We start from the raw sequence: 18,713 nt of genomic DNA on the forward strand, positions 1-18,713 counted from the left end.
TCAAGACATCAGTCAGGAAGTTAAAGCTTGGTCGCAAATGTGTCTTCCAAATGGACAATGACCACAAGCATACTTCCAAAATTGTGGCAAAATGGCTTAAGGACAACAAAGTAAAATCAAATCAAATCAAATTGTATTTGTCACATACACATGGTAAGCAGATGTTAATACGAGTGTAGCGAAATGCTTGTGCTTCTAGTTCCGACAATGCAGTAATAACCAACAAGTAATCTAACCTAACAATTCCAAAACGACTACCTTATACACACAAGTGTAAAGAGATAAAGAATATGTACATAAATATATATGAATGAGTGATTGTACAGAGCGGCATAGGCAAGATGCAGTAGATGGTATCGAGTACAGTATATACATATGAGATGAGTAATGTAGGGTATGTAAACAAAGTAGCATAGTTTAAAGTGGCTAGTGATACCTGTATTACATAAAGATGCAGTAGATGATATAGAGTTATGGCCTTCCTGTGACATCGGGTGGTGTAGTTGTCCTGGAGGGCAGGTAGTTTGCACCCGGTGATGCGTTGTGCAGACCTCACTACCCTCTGGAGAGCCTTACGGTTGTGGGCGGAGCAGTTGCCGTACCAGGTGGTGATACAGCCCGACAGGATGCTCTCGATTGTGCATCTGTAGAAGTTTGTGAGTGCTTTTGGTGACAAGCCAAATTTCTTCAGCCTCCTGGGGTTGAAGAGGCGCTGCTGCGCCATCTTCATGACGCTGTCTGTGTGGGTGGACCGATTCAGTTTGTCCGTGATGTGTACGCCGAGGAACTTAAAATGTACTACCCTCTCCACTACTGTCCCGTCGATGTGGATAGGAGGGTGCTCCCTCTGCTGTTTCCTGAAGTCCACAATCATCTCCTTTGTTTTGTTGACGTTGAGTGTGAGGTTATTTTCCTGACACCACACTCCGAGGGCTCTCACCTCCTCCCTGTAGGCCGTCTCGTCATTGTTGGTAATCAAGCCTACCACTGTAGTGTCGTCCACAAACTTGATGATTGAGTTGGAGGCGTACATGGCCACGCAGTCGTGGGTGAACAGGGAGTACAGGAGAGGGCTCAGAACGCACCCTTGTGGTGCCCCAGTGTTGAGGATCAGCGGGGTGGAGATGTTGTTACCTACCCTCACCACCTGGGGGAGGCCCGTCAGGAAGTCCAGTACCCAGTTGCACAGGGCGGGGTCGAGACCCAGGGTCTCGAGCTTGATGACGAGTTTGGAGGGTACTATGGTGTTAAATGCTGAGCTGTAGTCGATGAACAGCATTCTCACATAGGTATTCCTCTTGTCCAGATGGGTTAGGGCAGTGTGCAGTGTGGTTGCGATTGTGTAGTCTGTGGACCTATTTGGGCGGTAAGCAAATTAAAGTGGGTCTAGGGTGTCGGGTAGGGTGGAGGTGATATGGTCCTTGACTAGTCTCTCAAAGCACTTCATGATGACGGAAGTGAGTGCTACGGGGCGGTAGTCGTTTAGCTCAGTTACCTTAGCTTTCTTGGGAACAGGGACAATGGTGGCCCTCTTGAAGCATGTGGGAACAGCAGACTGGGATAAGGATTGATTGAAAATGTCCGTAAACACACCAGCCAGCTGGTCTGCGCATGCTCTGAGGACGCGGCTGGAGATGCCATCTGGGACTGCAGCCTTGTGAGTGTTAACACGTTTAAATGTTTTACTCACGTCGGCTGCTTTGAAGGAGAGTCCGCAGGTTTTGGTTAAGGGCCGTGTCAGTGGCCGTATTGTCCTCAAAGCGGGCAAAAAAGTTATTTAGTCTGTCTGGGAGCAAGACATCCTGATCCGCGACGGGGCTGGTTTTCTTTTTGTAATCCGTGATTGACTGTAGACCCTGCCACATACCTCTTGTGTCTGAGCCGTTGAATTGCGACTCTACTTTGTCTCTATACTGACGCTTAGCTTGTTTGCCTTGCGGAGGGAATAGCTACACTGTTTGTATTCGGTCATGTTTCCGGTCACCTTGCCCTGGTTAAAAGCAGTGGTTCACGATTTCAGTTTCACTCGAATGCTGCCATCAATCCACGGTTTCTGGTTTGGGAAGGTTTTAATCGTTGCCATGGGTACGACATTGTCAATGCACTTTCTAATGAACTCGCTCACCGAATCAGCGTATTTGTCAATGTTGTTGTTGGACACAATGCGGAACATATCCCAATCCACGTGATCGAAGCAGTCTTGAAGCGTGGAATCAGATTGGTCAGACCAGCGTTGAACAGCCCTGAGCGTGGGAGCTTCTTGTTTTATTTTCTGTCTATAGGCTGGGAGCAACAAAATGGAGTCGGGGTCAGGAGGGCGGGGGAGGGCCTTATATGCGTCGCGGAAGTTAGAATAACAATGATCCACGGTTTTACAAGCCCTGGTTGCGCAATCGATATGCTGATAGAATTTAGGGAGTCTTGTTTTCAGATTAGCCTCGTTAAAATCCCCAGCTACAATGAATGCAGCCTCAGGATATGTGGTTTCCAGTTTGCATAGAGTCAAATATAGTTTGTTCAGGGCCATCGATGTGTCTGCTTGGGAGGGAATATATATGGCTGTGATTATAATCGAAGAGAATTCCCTTGGTAGATAATGCGGTCAACATTTGATTGTGAGGAATTCTAAGTCAGGAGAACAGAAGGACTTGAGTTCCTGTATGTTGTTATGATCACACCATGTCTCGTTAATCATAAGGCATACCCCCCCGCCACTCTTCTTACCAGAAAGATGGTTGTGTCTGTCGGCGCGATGCGTGAAGAAACCAGCTGGCTACACCGACTCCTATAGCGTGTCTCGAGTGAGCCATGTTTCCGTGAAGCAAAGAACGTTACAGTCTCTGGTGTCTCTCTGGAATGCTACCCTTGCTCGGATTTCATCAACCTTGTTGTCAAGAGACTGGACATTGGCAAGTAGTATGATTGGGAGTGGTGCGCGATGTGCCCGTCTCCGGAGCCTGACCAGAAGACGCTTCGTTTGCCTCTTTTACAGCGTTGTTGTTTTGTATCGCCGGCTGGGATCCGATCCATTGTCCTGGGTGGAAGGCAGAACACAGGATCCGCTTCGGGAAAGTCATATTCCTGGTCGTAATGATGGTGAGTTGACATTGCTCCTATATTCAGTAGTTCCTCCCGACTGTGTGTAATGAAACCTAAGATTACCTGGGGTACCAATGTAAGAAATAACACGTAAAAAAACAAATACTGCATAGTTTCCTAGGAACACGAAGCGAGGCGACCATCTCTGTCGGTGCCGGAAGTCAAGGATTTGGAGTGGCCGTCACAAAGCCCTGACCTCAATCCTATAGAACATTTGTGGGCAGAACTGAAAAAGCGTGTGCGAGCAAGGAGGCCTACAAACCTGACTCAGTTACACCAGCTCTGCCAGGAGGAATGGGACAAAATTCACCCAACTTATTGTGGGAAGCTTGTGGAAGGCTACCTGAAACGTTTGACCCAAGTTAAACAATTTAAAAGCAATGCTACCAAATATGAATTGAGTCTATGTAATCTTCTGACCCACTGGGAATGTGATGAAAGAAATAAAAGCTGAAATAAATCATTCTCTCTACTATTATTCTGACATTTCACATTCTTAAAATAAAGTGGTGATCCTAACTGACCTAAGACAATGAATTGTTACTAGGATGTCAGGAATTGTGAAAAACTGAGTTTAAATGTAGTTGGCTAAGGTGTATGTAAACTTCCGACTTCAACTGTACCTAATATGTATACCATAACCGCCAGCACTACTTCATAAACCCTGTGAACTAATCCAAAACATACAGTACACACACAAATATACAGTACACACATAAAACATACAGTGTGAGCAAACTAGCACACATCATGATTAGTGCACATGCTACATCCCTGCATCTCTGCGTCTTTTAATCAGAGGAAACAAGAGTCCAGTATCTTTCAAGACATGCATGGGGTCAGGCGGGTTAAACCTTTTCTGAGTAGGAAATTATCAAATATCTCTCTTTCTCTCTCTCCCTCGCTCCCTCTCTCACTCTCTCTCTCCCCTCTCCCTATCTCTCTCTCTCCCCCTCTCTCTCTCTCCCCATCTCCCACTCCTACCTTTCTCAGTCTCTCCTCTCTCTCCCTATCTCTCTCTCTTTCCCTCTCTCTCCCCTCTCCCTCTATCTCTCTCTCTTTCCCTCTCTCTCCCCTCTCCCTCTCGATCTCTCCCCACTCTTTCCTTCCCTCCCCTCCCCCTCTCTCCTCTCCTTCTCTCCCCTCCTCCTCTCCCCAATCCCCCTCTCCCTTTCTCCCCCTTTTCCCTCTCCCTCTCTCCACACTATTTATAGATGGGCAGAAACAGCTGACTGCAGTGATGTCACTTGGTGCTGATGTAAGGCTTTGTTCCACAGCGTATGCATATGCCACCTGGGTCTGAGGGAGAATGGAGCTACGCTCCGGGAGCCAAGATGGACGACAGTTTGCTTTTCCTTGCCTCGTTATTGTAGTGTGAAACACCCACCCACACATTACTGTATCTATCTGCAGTGGCTAGGCAGGCAGCTCACTGAGCCCTGATTCCACAATCCACTCCTTTATGAAAGCACTGATTATTTTGTCTAGCATGTATTTTTCCTCTCATGAATGGCATATTTATTTGATGTAGTTGTTTAGATATTCCACCATAGACACCGATACGAGGGTACCACAAGCTCAACCATTGCACTCATTCCAATTTACAAATATGTGCCTGCCAGGGTTTTCAGTTTTTCATCTTTTTTAGTGTTACAAAGTGGGATTGAAATAGATTTCGTTTTGATTTTTTTTCATTGATGTACACAATATACTCCATAACGTGAAAGTGAAAAGAAAATTCCATACATTTCTACAAATTAATACAAAAAAATGTAGTCATTGATAGGTATTTACCCCCTTTGTTTAGGAAAGCAAAAATGAGTTCAGGACAAATAAGTTATGTGGACTAATACGGGTTGACATGGTTTTTGAATGATTACCCTTTCTTCTGTCCCCATGCATACAGTACAACGTCTGGAAGGTCCCCCAGTCAAGTATTGACATTCAAGCACAGATTCAACACAGAAAAGGGAGCTTTTAGAAAGCCCCATAAAGAAGGGCAGTGATTGGTAGATGGGTAACAATAACAAATCAGACATTGAATATCTCTTTAAGCATGGTCAAGTTAATAATTAGGCTGTGGATGATGTACTAAACCACCCAGACATATCAAAGATACAGTCGTCATTTTGAACTGAGCTGCAGAACAAGAAGGAAACTGCTCAGCGATGTCATCAGGCCATTGGTGATTTTAAAACAGCTACAGAGTTCAATGGCTGTGATGGGAGAAAACTGAGGATGGATCGACAACATTATAGTGACTCCACAATAATGACCTAAGTGACAGAGTGAAAAGAAGAATACAAATATGCAGAATACAAATATTCCAAAACATACTTCCTGTATGCAACAAGGCACTAAAGTGATACTGCAAGAAAACACAGTAAAGGAATACACTTTTTGGCTTAAATGCAAAGCCTTATGTTTGAGGAAAACACATCACTGATTAACTGCCTCCTTATTTTCAAGCATGGTGGTGGCTGCAACATGGTATGGGTATGCTTGTCATCGGCAAATACTGGGGAGTTTCTCAGGATAAAAACAAACCAGATGGTGCTAAGCACAGGCAAAGTCCTAGAGGAAAGCCTGCTTCAGTCTGCTTTCCACCAGACACTGAAAGAGGAGGTCACCTTTCAGCAGGACAATAATCTAAAACACAAGGCCAAATCTACAGTTGCTTATCAAGAAGACAGTGAATGTTCCTGAGTGGCCAAGTTACAGTTTTGACTTAAATCTGCTTGGAAATCTATGGTAAGACTTGAATTGCACTCTAGCTATGATTACCAACACCTTGACAGAGCTTGAAGAATTTTGAAAAGAATAATGGGCAAATTTTGCACAATCCAGGTGTGAAGACTCACATCTGTAGTCTTTACTAAAAGGTGTTTCTAACATGCATTGACTCAGGTTGTCGAATACTTATCTAATCAAGGTGTATTAGTGATTTATTTCTCATTCATCTTAATACATGTTTTAAAATCTTCTTCCACTGACATTACAGAGTATTTTGTCTAGATCTTTCACAAAAATATCACAATTAAATCCGTTTGAATCCCACTTTGTAACACAATAAAATGTTAAGAAATCCTGAGTGGGTAGGGGGATGCTTATGATACCCGCTATAACATGAGCGTGGCTGAGGCGTTGACGGAGTATTATACCCCCTTATATATTTTTGGATGCCTTTGGGCACTTTCGGTGTCCCTAAAAGAACAGGGTTGCCTGGCAACCCCTTATTGTTGCCATGGAGATTCACGTATTGGCAGCTGCTGCAATCAGCATTAACTCAAGGCGCATATTCTCATTCTGATAGGCAGGCAATGGAGATGGGGAAGGCAAATAAGACAGGGCAGTCAGAGAGGGATGGTAATCAGTGTGAAACATATGCTCATCCATTACTCGCTGCATTAATACAATTATATCAAAATAAATGTATGGCTGTGCTTTGGCAGCAGCATATCATTGCCCTCCCCTCCTTATTGCAGACCCCTAGTTTCAGTCAAGGAATTGTATTCAGCAGAAATGCAGTTGCATGCAATGGCAGTTAATGCCTTCAAAATGCATTTACATTGAGAATTTCAGTGCATATAGATGCATATTAATATTCAGATTTTGTCCTCAGTCTCATTTAAAACCTCCAAAGTAAAATGTGATATTCAGTTAAATAGATGTAGGTTGTTCTATGTGATAAATAAAGCCGATTTTCATCATATCACTTGAGTTGATATAAACCAAACAGTATTGAACAACTGCATCTCTATCTATCGGGTATTAAGAGATGATGGGACGTTATAGCATCTTCTATATCAGAAAACATTTACCAGCACTACTCCACAAAGAATGTCATTGCATTATGTTCAGAGTTTAACAAAAATTTGGAGTCAATCAAGTGCTAAATTATACCACTTTCAACTGAATGAATCCTATTTGTTTGCAGGAGCTCTGTAGCAGCCTGCACTGTTTCATTTCAAAGGCTGTGGGGATAACTTATATTTTTTCCTCTTTCCATTTTTTTTGCATGGGTATGCAATGAAACACACCCCTTCATACTCACAGGAACAATCACAGCCCTGTTGTACAGAGAGTCTCTATTGACAGTAGACACGCACAGATACTGTAGATCTTAATAACAATTATTTCCTTTCGGGATTTTCAGGGCTCTCTGACTCTCTCTCTCTCTCTCTCTCTCTCTCTCTCTCTCTCTTTCTCTTGCTCTCTCTCTCTCTCTCTCTCTCTCTCTCTCTGTGACTCCATCTCTCTCTGTGTCTCTCTCTGTGTCCCTCCCTCCCTCCCCCCTCCCTCCCTCCCTCCCTCCCTCCCTCCCTCCCTCCCTCCCTCCCTCCCTCCCTCTCTCACTCTGACTATCTCTCTCCCCCTCTCTCTCTCTCTGACTCCCTCTCTCTCAATTCAAGGGCTTTATTGACATGGGAAACAGGTGTTAACATTGCCAAAGCAAGTGAGGTAGATAATATATAAAGTGAATATATAAAGTGAAATAAACTATACAAATTAACAGTAAACATTACACATACAGAAGTTTCAAAACAATAAAGACATTACAAATGTCATATATATATATATATACAGTGTTTTAACAATGTACAAATGGTTAAAGGACACAAGATAAAATAAATAAGCATAAATATGGGTTGTATTTACAATGGTGTTTGTTCTTCACTGGTTGCCCCCTCTCTCTCTCCCTCTGTCTCTCTCTGACTCCCTCTGTCTCTCTGTCTCTCTCTGACTCTCTCTCTCCTTTTGTCTCTCTCTGACTCCCTCTTTCTCTCTCTCTCTCTCTCTCTCTCTCTCTCTGTCACTTCACAGCTGACATCACACACACACATACACACACACAGACGGGAATGTATGTGCACAAATACACTCACACATGCAAACACACAGGCGCACATACACACACACAAAATAATGATGTTTCAATGGGCATACTAGTAAACACAGTGGAAGTTATAGGCTTTGAAGTGTGGTCTTAGGTGTTAAGAATATTGCGAGATGATCGCAAATTTACATTCTAGCTCACTTTACAGCTGAATAATTCATCTAGAAGAAATATGGTGTAATAACACCATATTTTATACACGCAACCTCTGAGCCAAACATTTACACTGCATTATTCTGGGGTCAAACTGTACCATCATTTAAATAGCACGTGATATTGAATACTTTCAAAGCACACAACAATAATTAAAACAGTTTCAGTAATTAGGGCAAACCAGTGACTCTGGTGTTGCCAAAAACTGCAACTGTGTATAGCCAATGGAGTACTGCATCTGTGTATAGCCAATGGAGTACTGCATCTGTGTATAGCCAATGGAGTACTGCATCTGTGTATAGCCAATGGAGTGCTGCATCTGTGTATAGCCAATGGAGTGCTGCATATATGTATAGCCAATGGAGTGCTGCATCTGTGTATAGCCAATGGAGTGCTGCATCTGTGTATAGCCAATGGAGTGCTGCATATATGTATAGCCAATGGAGTGCTGCATCTGTGTATAGCCAATGGAGTGCTGCATATATGTATAGCCAATGGAGTACAGCATCTGTGTATAGCCAATGGAGTGCTGCATCTGTGTATAGCCAATGGAGTGCTGCATATATGTATAGCCAATGGAGTGCTGCATCTGTGTATAGCCAATGGAGTGCTGCATCTGTGTATAGCCAATGGAGTGCTGCATCTGTGTATAGCCAATGGAGTGCTGCATCTGTGTATAGCCAATGGAGTGCTGCATATATGTATAGCCAATGGAGTGCTGCATCTGTGCATAGCCAATGGAGTGCTGCATATATGTATAGCCAATGGAGTGCTGCATCTGTGTATAGCCAATGGAGTGCTGCATCTGTGTCTAGCCAATGGAGTGCTGCATCTGTGTATAGCCAATGGAGTGCTGCATCTGTGTATAGCCAATGGAGTGCTGCATCTGTGTATAGCCAATGGAGTGCTGCATCTGTGTCTAGCCAATGGAGTGCTGCATCTGTGTATAGCCAATGGAGTGATGCATGTGTGCATAGCCAATGGAGTGCTGCATCTATGTATAGCCAATGGAGTGCTGCATCTGTGCATAGCCAATGGAGTACTGCATCTGTGCATAGCCAATGGAGTGCTGCATCTGTGTATAGCCAATGGAGTGCTGCATCTGTGTATAGCCAATGGAGTGCTGCATCTGTGTATAGCCAATGGAGTGCTGCATCTGTGTATAGCCAATGGAGTGATGCATCTGTGCATAGCCAATGGAGTGCTGCATCTGTGTATAGCCAATGGAGTGCTGCATCTATGTATAGCCAATGGAGTACTGCATCTGTGTATAGCCAATGGAGTGCTGCATCTGTGTATAGCCAATGGAGTGCTACATCTGTGTATAGCCAATTGGATGCTGCATCTGTGTATAGCCAATGGAGTGATGCATCTGTGCATAGCCAATGGAGTGCTGCATCTGTGTATAGCCAATGGAGTGCTGCATCTGTGTATAGCCAATGGAGTGCTGCATCTGTGTATAGCCAATGGAGTGCTGCATCTGTGTATAGCCAATGGAGTGATGCATCTGTGCATAGCCAATGGAGTGCTGCATCTGTGTATAGCCAATGGAGTGCTGCATCTATGTATAGCCAATGGAGTACTGCATCTGTGTATAGCCAATGGAGTGCTGCATCTGTGTATAGCCAATGGAGTGCTACATCTGTGTATAGCCAATTGGATGCTGCATCTGTGTATAGCCAATGGAGTGATACATCTGTGCATAGCCAATGGAGGGCTACATCTGTGTATAGCCAATTGGATGCTGCATCTGTGTATAGCCAATGGAGTGATGCATCTGTGCATAGCCAATGGAGTGCTGCATCTATGTATAGCCAATGGAGTGCTGCATCTGTGTATAGCCAATGGAGTACAGCATCTGTGTATAGCCAATGGAGTGATGCATCTGTGTCTAGCCAATGGAGTGCTGCATCTGTGTATAGCCAATGGAGTGCTGCATCTGTGTATAGCCAATGGAGTGCTGCATCTGTGTATAGCCAATGGAGTGCTGCATCTGTGTATAGCCAATGGAGTGATGCATCTGTGCATAGCCAATGGAGTGCTGCATCTGTGTATAGCCAATGGAGTGCTGCATCTATGTATAGCCAATGGAGTACTGCATCTGTGTATAGCCAATGGAGTGCTGCATCTGTGTATAGCCAATGGAGTGCTACATCTGTGTATAGCCAATGGAGTGATGCATCTGTGTCTAGCCAATGGAGTGCTGCATCTGTGCATAGCCAATGGAGTGCTGCATCTATGTATAGCCAATGGAGTGATGCATCTGTGCATAGCCAATGGAGTGCTGCATCTATGTATAGCCAATGGAGTGCTGCATCTGTGTTTAGCCAATGGAGTACAGCATCTGTGTATAGCCAATGGAGTACTGCATCTGTGTATAGCCAATGGAGTGCTGCATCTGTGCATAGCCAATGGAGTGCTGCATCTGTGCATAGCCAATGGAGTGCTGCATCTGTGTATAGCCAATGGAGTGCTGCATCTGTGTATAGCCAATGGAGTGCTGCATCTGTGCATAGCCAATGGAGTACTGCATCTGTGCATAGCCAATGGAGTGCTGCATCTGTGCATAGCCAATGGAGTACTGCATCTGTGCATAGCCAATGGAGTACTGCATCTGTGTATAGCCAATGGAGTACTGCATCTGTGTATAGCCAATGGAGTGCTGCATCTGTGTATAGCCAATGGAGTGCTGCATCTGTGTATAGCCAATGGAGTACTGCATCTGTGTATAGCCAATTGGATGCTGCATCTGTGTATAGCCAATGGAGTACTGCATCTGTGTATAGCCAATGGAGTGATGCATCTGTGTATAGCCAATGGAGTACTGCATCTGTGTATAGCCAATGGAGTACTGCATCTGTGTATAGCCAATGGAGTACTGCATCTGTGTATAGCCAATTGGATGCTGCATCTGTGTATAGCCAATGGAGTACTGCATCTGTGTATAGCCAATGGAGTGCTGCATCTGTGTATAGCCAATGGAGTGCTGCATCTGTGTATAGCCAATGGAGTACTGCATCTGTGTATAGCCAATGGAGTACTGCATCTGTGTATAGCCAATGGAGTGCTGCATCTGTGCATAGCCAATGGAGTGCTGCATCTGTGTATAGCCAATGGAGTGCTGCATCTGTGTATAGCCAATGGAGTGCTGCATCTGTGTATAGCCAATGGAGTGCTGCATCTGTGTATAGCCAATGGAGTACTGCATCTGTGTATAGCCAATGGAGTACTGCATCTGTGTATAGCCAATGGAGTGCTGCATCTGTGTATAGCCAATGGAGTGCTGCATCTGTGCATAGCCAATGGAGTGCTGCATCTGTGTATAGCCAATGGAGTGCTGCATCTGTGTATAGCCAATGGAGTGCTGCATCTGTGTATAGCCAATGGAGTGCTGCATCTGTGTATAGCCAATGGAGTGCTGCATCTGTGTATAGCCAATGGAGTGCTGCATCTGTGTCTAGCCAATGGAGTGATGCATCTGTGTATAGCCAATGGAGTGATGCATGTGTGTATAGCCAATGGAGTGCTGCATCTGTGTATAGCCAATGGAGTGCTGCATCTGTGTATAGCCAATGGAGTGCTGCATCTGTGTATAGCCAATGGAGTACTGCATCTGTGTATAGCCAATGGAGTGCTGCATCTGTGTATAGCCAATGGAGTGCTGAAGCCTAAAAATATTATCGTTATTAGAGCACAAATAATGACCTCACATAAGAGCACCTGGGTGCACAGTGAATGAATCCATGTTTTATTAAATTGATTCACTGTGTTTGGACAGCAATGTGAAGAACTGCAGGAAGGTGACAATACATTTAGCTGAACTATATACAGTAGAACATAGGGTTTACAGTAACTTAAACTACGCTTGCTTAAGAACACGAAAATATACACATGCCAGTCTACAACTACAGTATATTGAGGTATTTTCTATTTCTACTGTATGACACCAGACGAGTTCATGTCTGTAACATTTCAGTTCCCTGTCTCCTGTCTCCTGTAACAGTTCCCTGTCTCCTGTAACAGTTCAGTTCCCTGTCTCCTGTAACAGTTCCCTGTCTCCTGTAACAGTTCAGTTCCCTGTCTCCTGTAACAGTTCCCTGTCTCCTGTAACATTTCAGTTCCCTGTCTCCTGGCTTTAGTTGCCCTACAAAAGAGAAACATGGCTTAGGGAGACAAATGTGATGATCTCTCCACATCAGCATTAGAATAGAGAAGCCTTTCTCCTGGTTCACGCTGATAGTTAGCATTACAGAGAGAGAGGATGATGAGGGGGAGGTGGTGGAGGAGGAGGAGGAGGAGGAGGAGTTGTTGGTGGTGGTGAGGGTGGAGGTGGAGGAGGAGGAAGAGGAGGAGGAAGAGGAAGAGAAGGAGGAGAAGGAGAAGGAGAAGGAGAAGGAGGAGGTGGTGGTGGTGGTGGAGGAGGAAGAGGAATAGGAGGTGGAGAAGGAGGAGGAGAAGAAGGAGGAGGAGGAGGAGGGGGTGGTGGTGGTGGAGGAAGAAGAAGAGGAAGAGGAGGAGGTGGAGAAGGAGGAGGTGGTGGAGGAGGAGGAAGAGGAATAGGAAGAGGAAGAGGAGAAGAAGGGGGAGGATGTGTATGTGTGTGTGTCAACCTCTCTGAAGGTATCACAGTGCTTGGCTATACATATTTATTTGAGGACATATTGACATGCTTTTAAGACTATATGCTAACCATGGTCCTTTCAACTCCAGATGGCTGAAACAAACGGAATGAATGACCCAAACTGGGGGTTGCTGACACTGCTACCATTACGTTTGACCTAGAGTACATTCATTTCTATGTATTTATTTTTTAGAAATGGATATATTTCAGATTCCATTCTAAAATAGATTACCACTAAAATAGATGTAACTTTGAACGCAAGCTATTGTATTTGGCATTAACAATTTAATTCCATAAAACTGGGTATTTTAGGAATAATTTGAATGTTTTTTTTCTCCTAAACTGAGGAGAGACGTGATTGTGATTGTGGTAGGATAATGGAGGACTCTAGAAACACAGCCTGAACGTCTGTACTGCAGCTGATCTGGTTCTGCTCACGCAACCAACAACAACACAACTGTTTGGTATTTGGTGCTACACTTTCCTGCCTGGGATAATATCCAGGCCTATCTGGGCCAACATCCAGGCCTATCTGGGATAACATCCAGGTCTATCTGGGCCAACATCCAGGCCTATCTGGGATTACATCCAGGCCTGTCTGGGATAACATCCAGGCCTATCTGGGCCAACATACAGGCCTATCTGGGATTACATCCAGGCCTGACTGGGATAATATCCAGGCCTATCTGGGATAACATCCAGGCCTATCTGGGATAACATCCAGGCCTATCTGGCATAACATCCAGGCCTATCTGGGCCAACATCCAGGCCTATCTGGGATTACATCCAGGCCTGTCTGGGATAACATCCAGGCCTATCTGGGATAAATATAGGGGGACAACTCTGATCAGGATTTCATTGAAATACAGTTATGATGACAATACCATCTAAGGATATCGTTCCAAACAAAAAAGAGTATGAGTGGATGCCAGTACTGTATTGTATAATAATACATTGCATTAGACTAGAGCAGGCCTTTACTATAGTCTAATAATAACCTCTGTAACTACATATTAACAGATGATCAGTGATACATACACTGATGATGGAGAGAGGACCGCTCATTCAAAAACTAAAACAACATGTCATGACAAGCCATCTCTCATAGTCTGTATACTACTGTATACTCCAGTCATTACAACGATCAATGAAATGCCATAGCATACATAGTCTGACATACATACATTATATATATATATATATATATATATATATATATATATATAGAGAGAGAGAGAGAGAGAGAGAGAGAGAGAGAGAGAGAGAGAGAGAGAGAGAGAGGAGGGAGAGAGAGAGAGAGAGAGAGAGAGAGAGAGAGAGAGAGAGAGAGAGAGTGAGAGAGCGAGAGGAGGGAGAGGGAAAGAGAGGGAAAGAGAAAGAGAGAGAGAGAGAGAGAGAGAGAGAGGTTGGGACTATAAGCTTCTATCTACCTCTGCATTTTTGTCAAAATGTAAAATGTAACCTTGTTCTGTTCAACGATCTCTACCTATATAGTTCTCTAAATACCCCAATTTGTGTTAAAAATGTTCTAAAGAATAGCATCTAAAACTTGCTGATTCAAACCAATGAGGTTTCAGAACTTTAATGCCAATTATCCCAGAATCCTCTTCTTGCAGATAGAACCTTCCAGTCCCAAGCTCTCGATATGACTCTGGGAAATACTATTTATGAAGAAACACAAGTGGCAGAGCAACCTTTAGACAGACTGTATATGCCAATGGTCACACTGTCTGTCATGGCTACAGAACCGAAACATGACAGGCAATATGACGACTGCAGAAATCGGCCTGAAGTCACTGAAACATTACCATTCATTTGTAACATGACCACCATGACTACTTAATCATGTTTCCATCTAGTATTTCCCAGATACAATCTGATACTTCATGTTACTCAAATACTCACTAAGTTATATGGTTAGATCTTGGCTATCACAGACAATAATATAACAATTAGCAATAATTGTTACCTCTATTTGAATAGCAAAATGGAAAGATGAAACTTAAACTGATTTACATATTCATGAAGCTTTGATTGTGTTAGTATCTTGTTAGTATACTGAAATAAAAATATATAAGGTTATCAAAAATGGAAATGTATTCCTAAATAAGCAAAACATGAGATGTATTTGAAAGTATATATTTTTGATATATAATCAGACAGCCACTTCTTACCCTTCCCTATTCTTCATCTTCAATTCCCAGCTATGCTTAGCTCACTCCCTCTCCCCCAATAGTCTCAATATCTTACATTTCAGAATAACATCAGGTATCAAACAACAGGCTTCTCAAGTCCATCTCTGGGTCTCAAATATTTACATTATCATGTGTTCAGTAATGCAATCCAAATTCCATTATATAATTGAGTGTTTGTTTAATCAATGCAAAAAATCGATAATCATATTGCTAATATTGACCATAAAATGTGTTTCTCATAGAAAGATTCCTGTCTGAAATCTAAAGATTATGATATGGATTGATGCAATAAAATGTTCATATTGAGTGGTTAATTAATGCTAATATGGATAGCCTATCAAAGTGCTATTAATGAGATCCCCATCATTGCTTCTACGACCTTTGAGGTAACCTATTGAATATGTAATTTATTTCAGTGAGTTTCTGGTGCTGCAAGGTTAGGGGATAGAAGCCTATGGGTCTTTGTGTCTGTATAAGGAGGGTGATCTTAGTCTACATATATATACCCTGTTGTCAAATTCCATTATACAGAAAACCACAGCGCTCATCGACTGTAAGAGAAGGCGAAAAGCGTTAATAACAACACATTTGAACAGAGACTATTTGATATTTCGATAGTTTTATCGTAGACTACATTTTACAACGTCAGACAACACACTCATTGTGTTCACATGAGAGAGTAACGTTAGTGTCTGAATGTTGCCAATTTACAGAAAATGTTCCCAGATTTTTCGTCTGGAATCGATTCAAATCTAATGTGAATATTCCCAGTCTGATACAACCACTTTAAATAGTTTGATTTGTTTTGAACCTATTTACATGCCTATTGACGTGCATTAACCTACTACAAAAGTATTTACAGTTCAAAAAAAAGTATAAATTCCTACTGCGCGTGCATTTATAACCCATTAGTAACGTTTTCCTAAAATAATAAATAATTCATCAATATGCTAGCTAGATAAAATGTGATTAAAGTACAGCTAGGTTTCTTCGTTTAGAGATACATTTAAGGACCAAACGATTGTCAAACCACTGGACTTCGATTTAATTCAGCCATTTGTGTTATTGTTTTTACGTTATAACGAATAATTATAAAATGGCTATACTATAGCTTTTTCAGTCACTCAGAATATGTAGCGATAATTTTCACCTGCACATGGCTTACATGCACAATTTACATCAATGTATTTTCAAGTAGCCTAATATGTTCGAGTATTTAGTAAACAATCCCGAGTATTTAGTAAACAATCCCGTCAATTTGTATTGGCTCATGAAGAATGACTTGTGAGTTATGGTAATGTAACAATGCAAAGCACCACTTTTCCTTCGCCCATTGGATTTCTAGTCTAGGCTACACAAACAATACCAGTTAAACCGAGCACTGCAACCTCACACCGATTTGACCAAAGTATATTCTGCACAACACAACCCAATCTAAAATTGAACGAAATGTACTAGAACAAAATCTAAACTAAAGGTTCCAAATTCAGTCTTACTTGAGAGATAGCAATATCTCCATCCTCCGATTGAAAACCAGTCCGCACACATTTCTCTACACCGACTGTTGGACTTGGGCAACATTTCAAACTTTAACATGTCCCACCTCTGGCCTAAGTAATGGTGGAATTTGCATCTGCAGGGGGTAGTCATTTCCCCCCCCCCCCCCCCCCCCCCCCCCACTTACCCTCTCCCCACCTCTCCCTCTAGGTTTAGTTTTCTCTGTGAGACAGGGGGCCCTCCGGTCGGCCCTTGATTAATACATGTTTATCTGTTTTGAAGTGCGGGACAATAGGGGATGGCCTGTGACCCCGCGGAGTCCCGACCTCGCGCAGGTTCATTGTGACGCGCTGGGAAAAGGGCTTTGGGATGGAGACCCCGGGCACTGACCCGCGCACATCCCAGAGCCTCGACATTCTTGCGCGCACCGCTGCACGTCGCCCGCAGCTTCCATTGTTTCAGTGGGAACAATAGCCTTTCCCCCCTTTCTCTCCCCTCACAGTGAAAAAAGTGCTTTAAAATGTCCCTCCAAAGTTGTATCCAGATATGTAGCACTATACCACTGTTGCAACGTGTTTTCGCACGTGGATGAATCAATAGGCCTACTAAAACTTTAGAAGAAAATGCCTCTTCCAGATATTATATTAATATTTGTTATATATAATGTTGTCCGCTAATGTGGCATCACTTAACGATAATTGAATCCTCACAGCAATCGTGTGTTTAAAGGCCCGCTGTAATAGAGTGCAGTAGCCTAGATTGTATCCTCAATAGAGGGCAAGCATGTACCCTAGATAGTATCCTCTATAGAGGGCAAGCATGTACCCTAGATAGTATCCTCTATAGAGGGCAAGCAGGGAGGTAGATGTCACGTAGGGAGAGGAGAATGCCTGCAGCCTCCATCCACGGCGTCAAGAGAACAGAGGGGAAGAATGGGAGAAATAGAGCGTGTTTTCGAGCATGCAGTAGCTTCTGTATTCAGAGAAAGTGTGTGGACACAGGCTATAGCAACATATCATATCCCCCCAAAAATCTAGTGAAATATTTTTTTAGTAACACCTTGCATGTGTGTGTGTGATTCGCTATGTGTTCGGGTCGTTTTCTTGAGCCATTAGCGTTAGAGTTTTGACCGGCTAGAATGACATCATCTTTCCATGGGGCCAAGTGTGGGGATCCATACTGGGTTGTGTTTCCACTGGATATTTTGCCCCTGAGTCGATCTCGGCAGGAAGTGAAGGGAATACAAACCAGTAGCACCGAACACAGGGGTGGCACTTAAATTAATTATTAATTGAATATTAAATAGCTCTTGTATAGACCTAATGCATTTTTTTTACACTCTCAAATTTGTTCAACCAAAATATGCAGGCCTGTACGAGAAGCTACCATCCATAACGTGACTGATATTAACGTCACTCCGTTTTTCATATCAAGATTTGGACTGATGACTCGTTTGGAGAACTAGTCGCCTATAGACTTCCCTCACATTTTACTTGCCTTGGGGTCTACAATATTAATATCTGAAATTTTTTCAAAAACCCAGTGTTTTATAAAGCAGAATTGTTGCTATATTTGATGGTACTGTAGGAGCTGCATACACCTTATCTAATTTGACCTAATTAGGATAGCTGCCGTTGGCCTCACTTTCCGCATGAGAACTACACGCGCCAGAATATTCATGACATCTATGCTTGTAAAAGGGTGCAACGCATTGCGTTTTCACAGCAAATGAAGGCCTATGCAGCATTATAATGTTCTACAAATATAAGAAGAATGCTACCCATATAAATAAATGCTCCTGGGTGAATACGGCTCCCATTGATGTCCAATTGGCTACCTTAGAAGACCTTCGAGTATAGGTTATGTACATTCCGATAAACTGGGTCGACATGTGCTTTAACATCTCAAATCGTTCGGAGTTGTAAATATGTATTTTTTTACCTATTTAAGGTCGTGAAATAAATGGACATTTATATCTGGCCCATGAATCACGTGCGGTCTGAGGGCTCACCATCTCATTGGAACAGATTCAGTGAGATTGAGCTGCGGTCTAGAGGCAGAATGCGTGGAACTACAACGTACTAATGGAGCTCTCAGGACAGACGGTATTAAACATGACAAATTGCACCCGGCACACGGAGACGTCGATTCAATGCTGTACCTTTGTTGCGCACATTCCTAACCTAGGTTCAGATTATCGTTGATGACACAAATCTAGTCCGCTAGGATTTGGTGCACTGCTATATTTAAC

At 43.1% G+C, this 18,713-nt stretch overlaps 1 protein-coding gene across 1 annotated transcript in view; it reads right to left on the minus strand.

The window, feature by feature from the left end:
- LOC110489656 (mycophenolic acid acyl-glucuronide esterase, mitochondrial) overlaps window positions 1-16,528 on the minus strand; it is a 185,451-nt gene extending 168,923 nt beyond the window's left edge. Inside the window, exon 1 of the mRNA XM_036943854.1 lies at window positions 16,462-16,528. Within this exon, the coding sequence (XP_036799749.1) occupies window positions 16,462-16,513 (52 nt within the window). The 5' untranslated portion in view covers window positions 16,514-16,528. The remainder of the gene's footprint in view (window positions 1-16,461) is intronic.
- Between the last annotated feature and the right edge of the window lie 2,185 nt (window positions 16,529-18,713).

Source organism: Oncorhynchus mykiss, chromosome 15, assembly GCF_013265735.2.
Source record: "Oncorhynchus mykiss isolate Arlee chromosome 15, USDA_OmykA_1.1, whole genome shotgun sequence".
NCBI classification, from domain to species: Eukaryota; Metazoa; Chordata; class Actinopteri; order Salmoniformes; family Salmonidae; genus Oncorhynchus; species Oncorhynchus mykiss.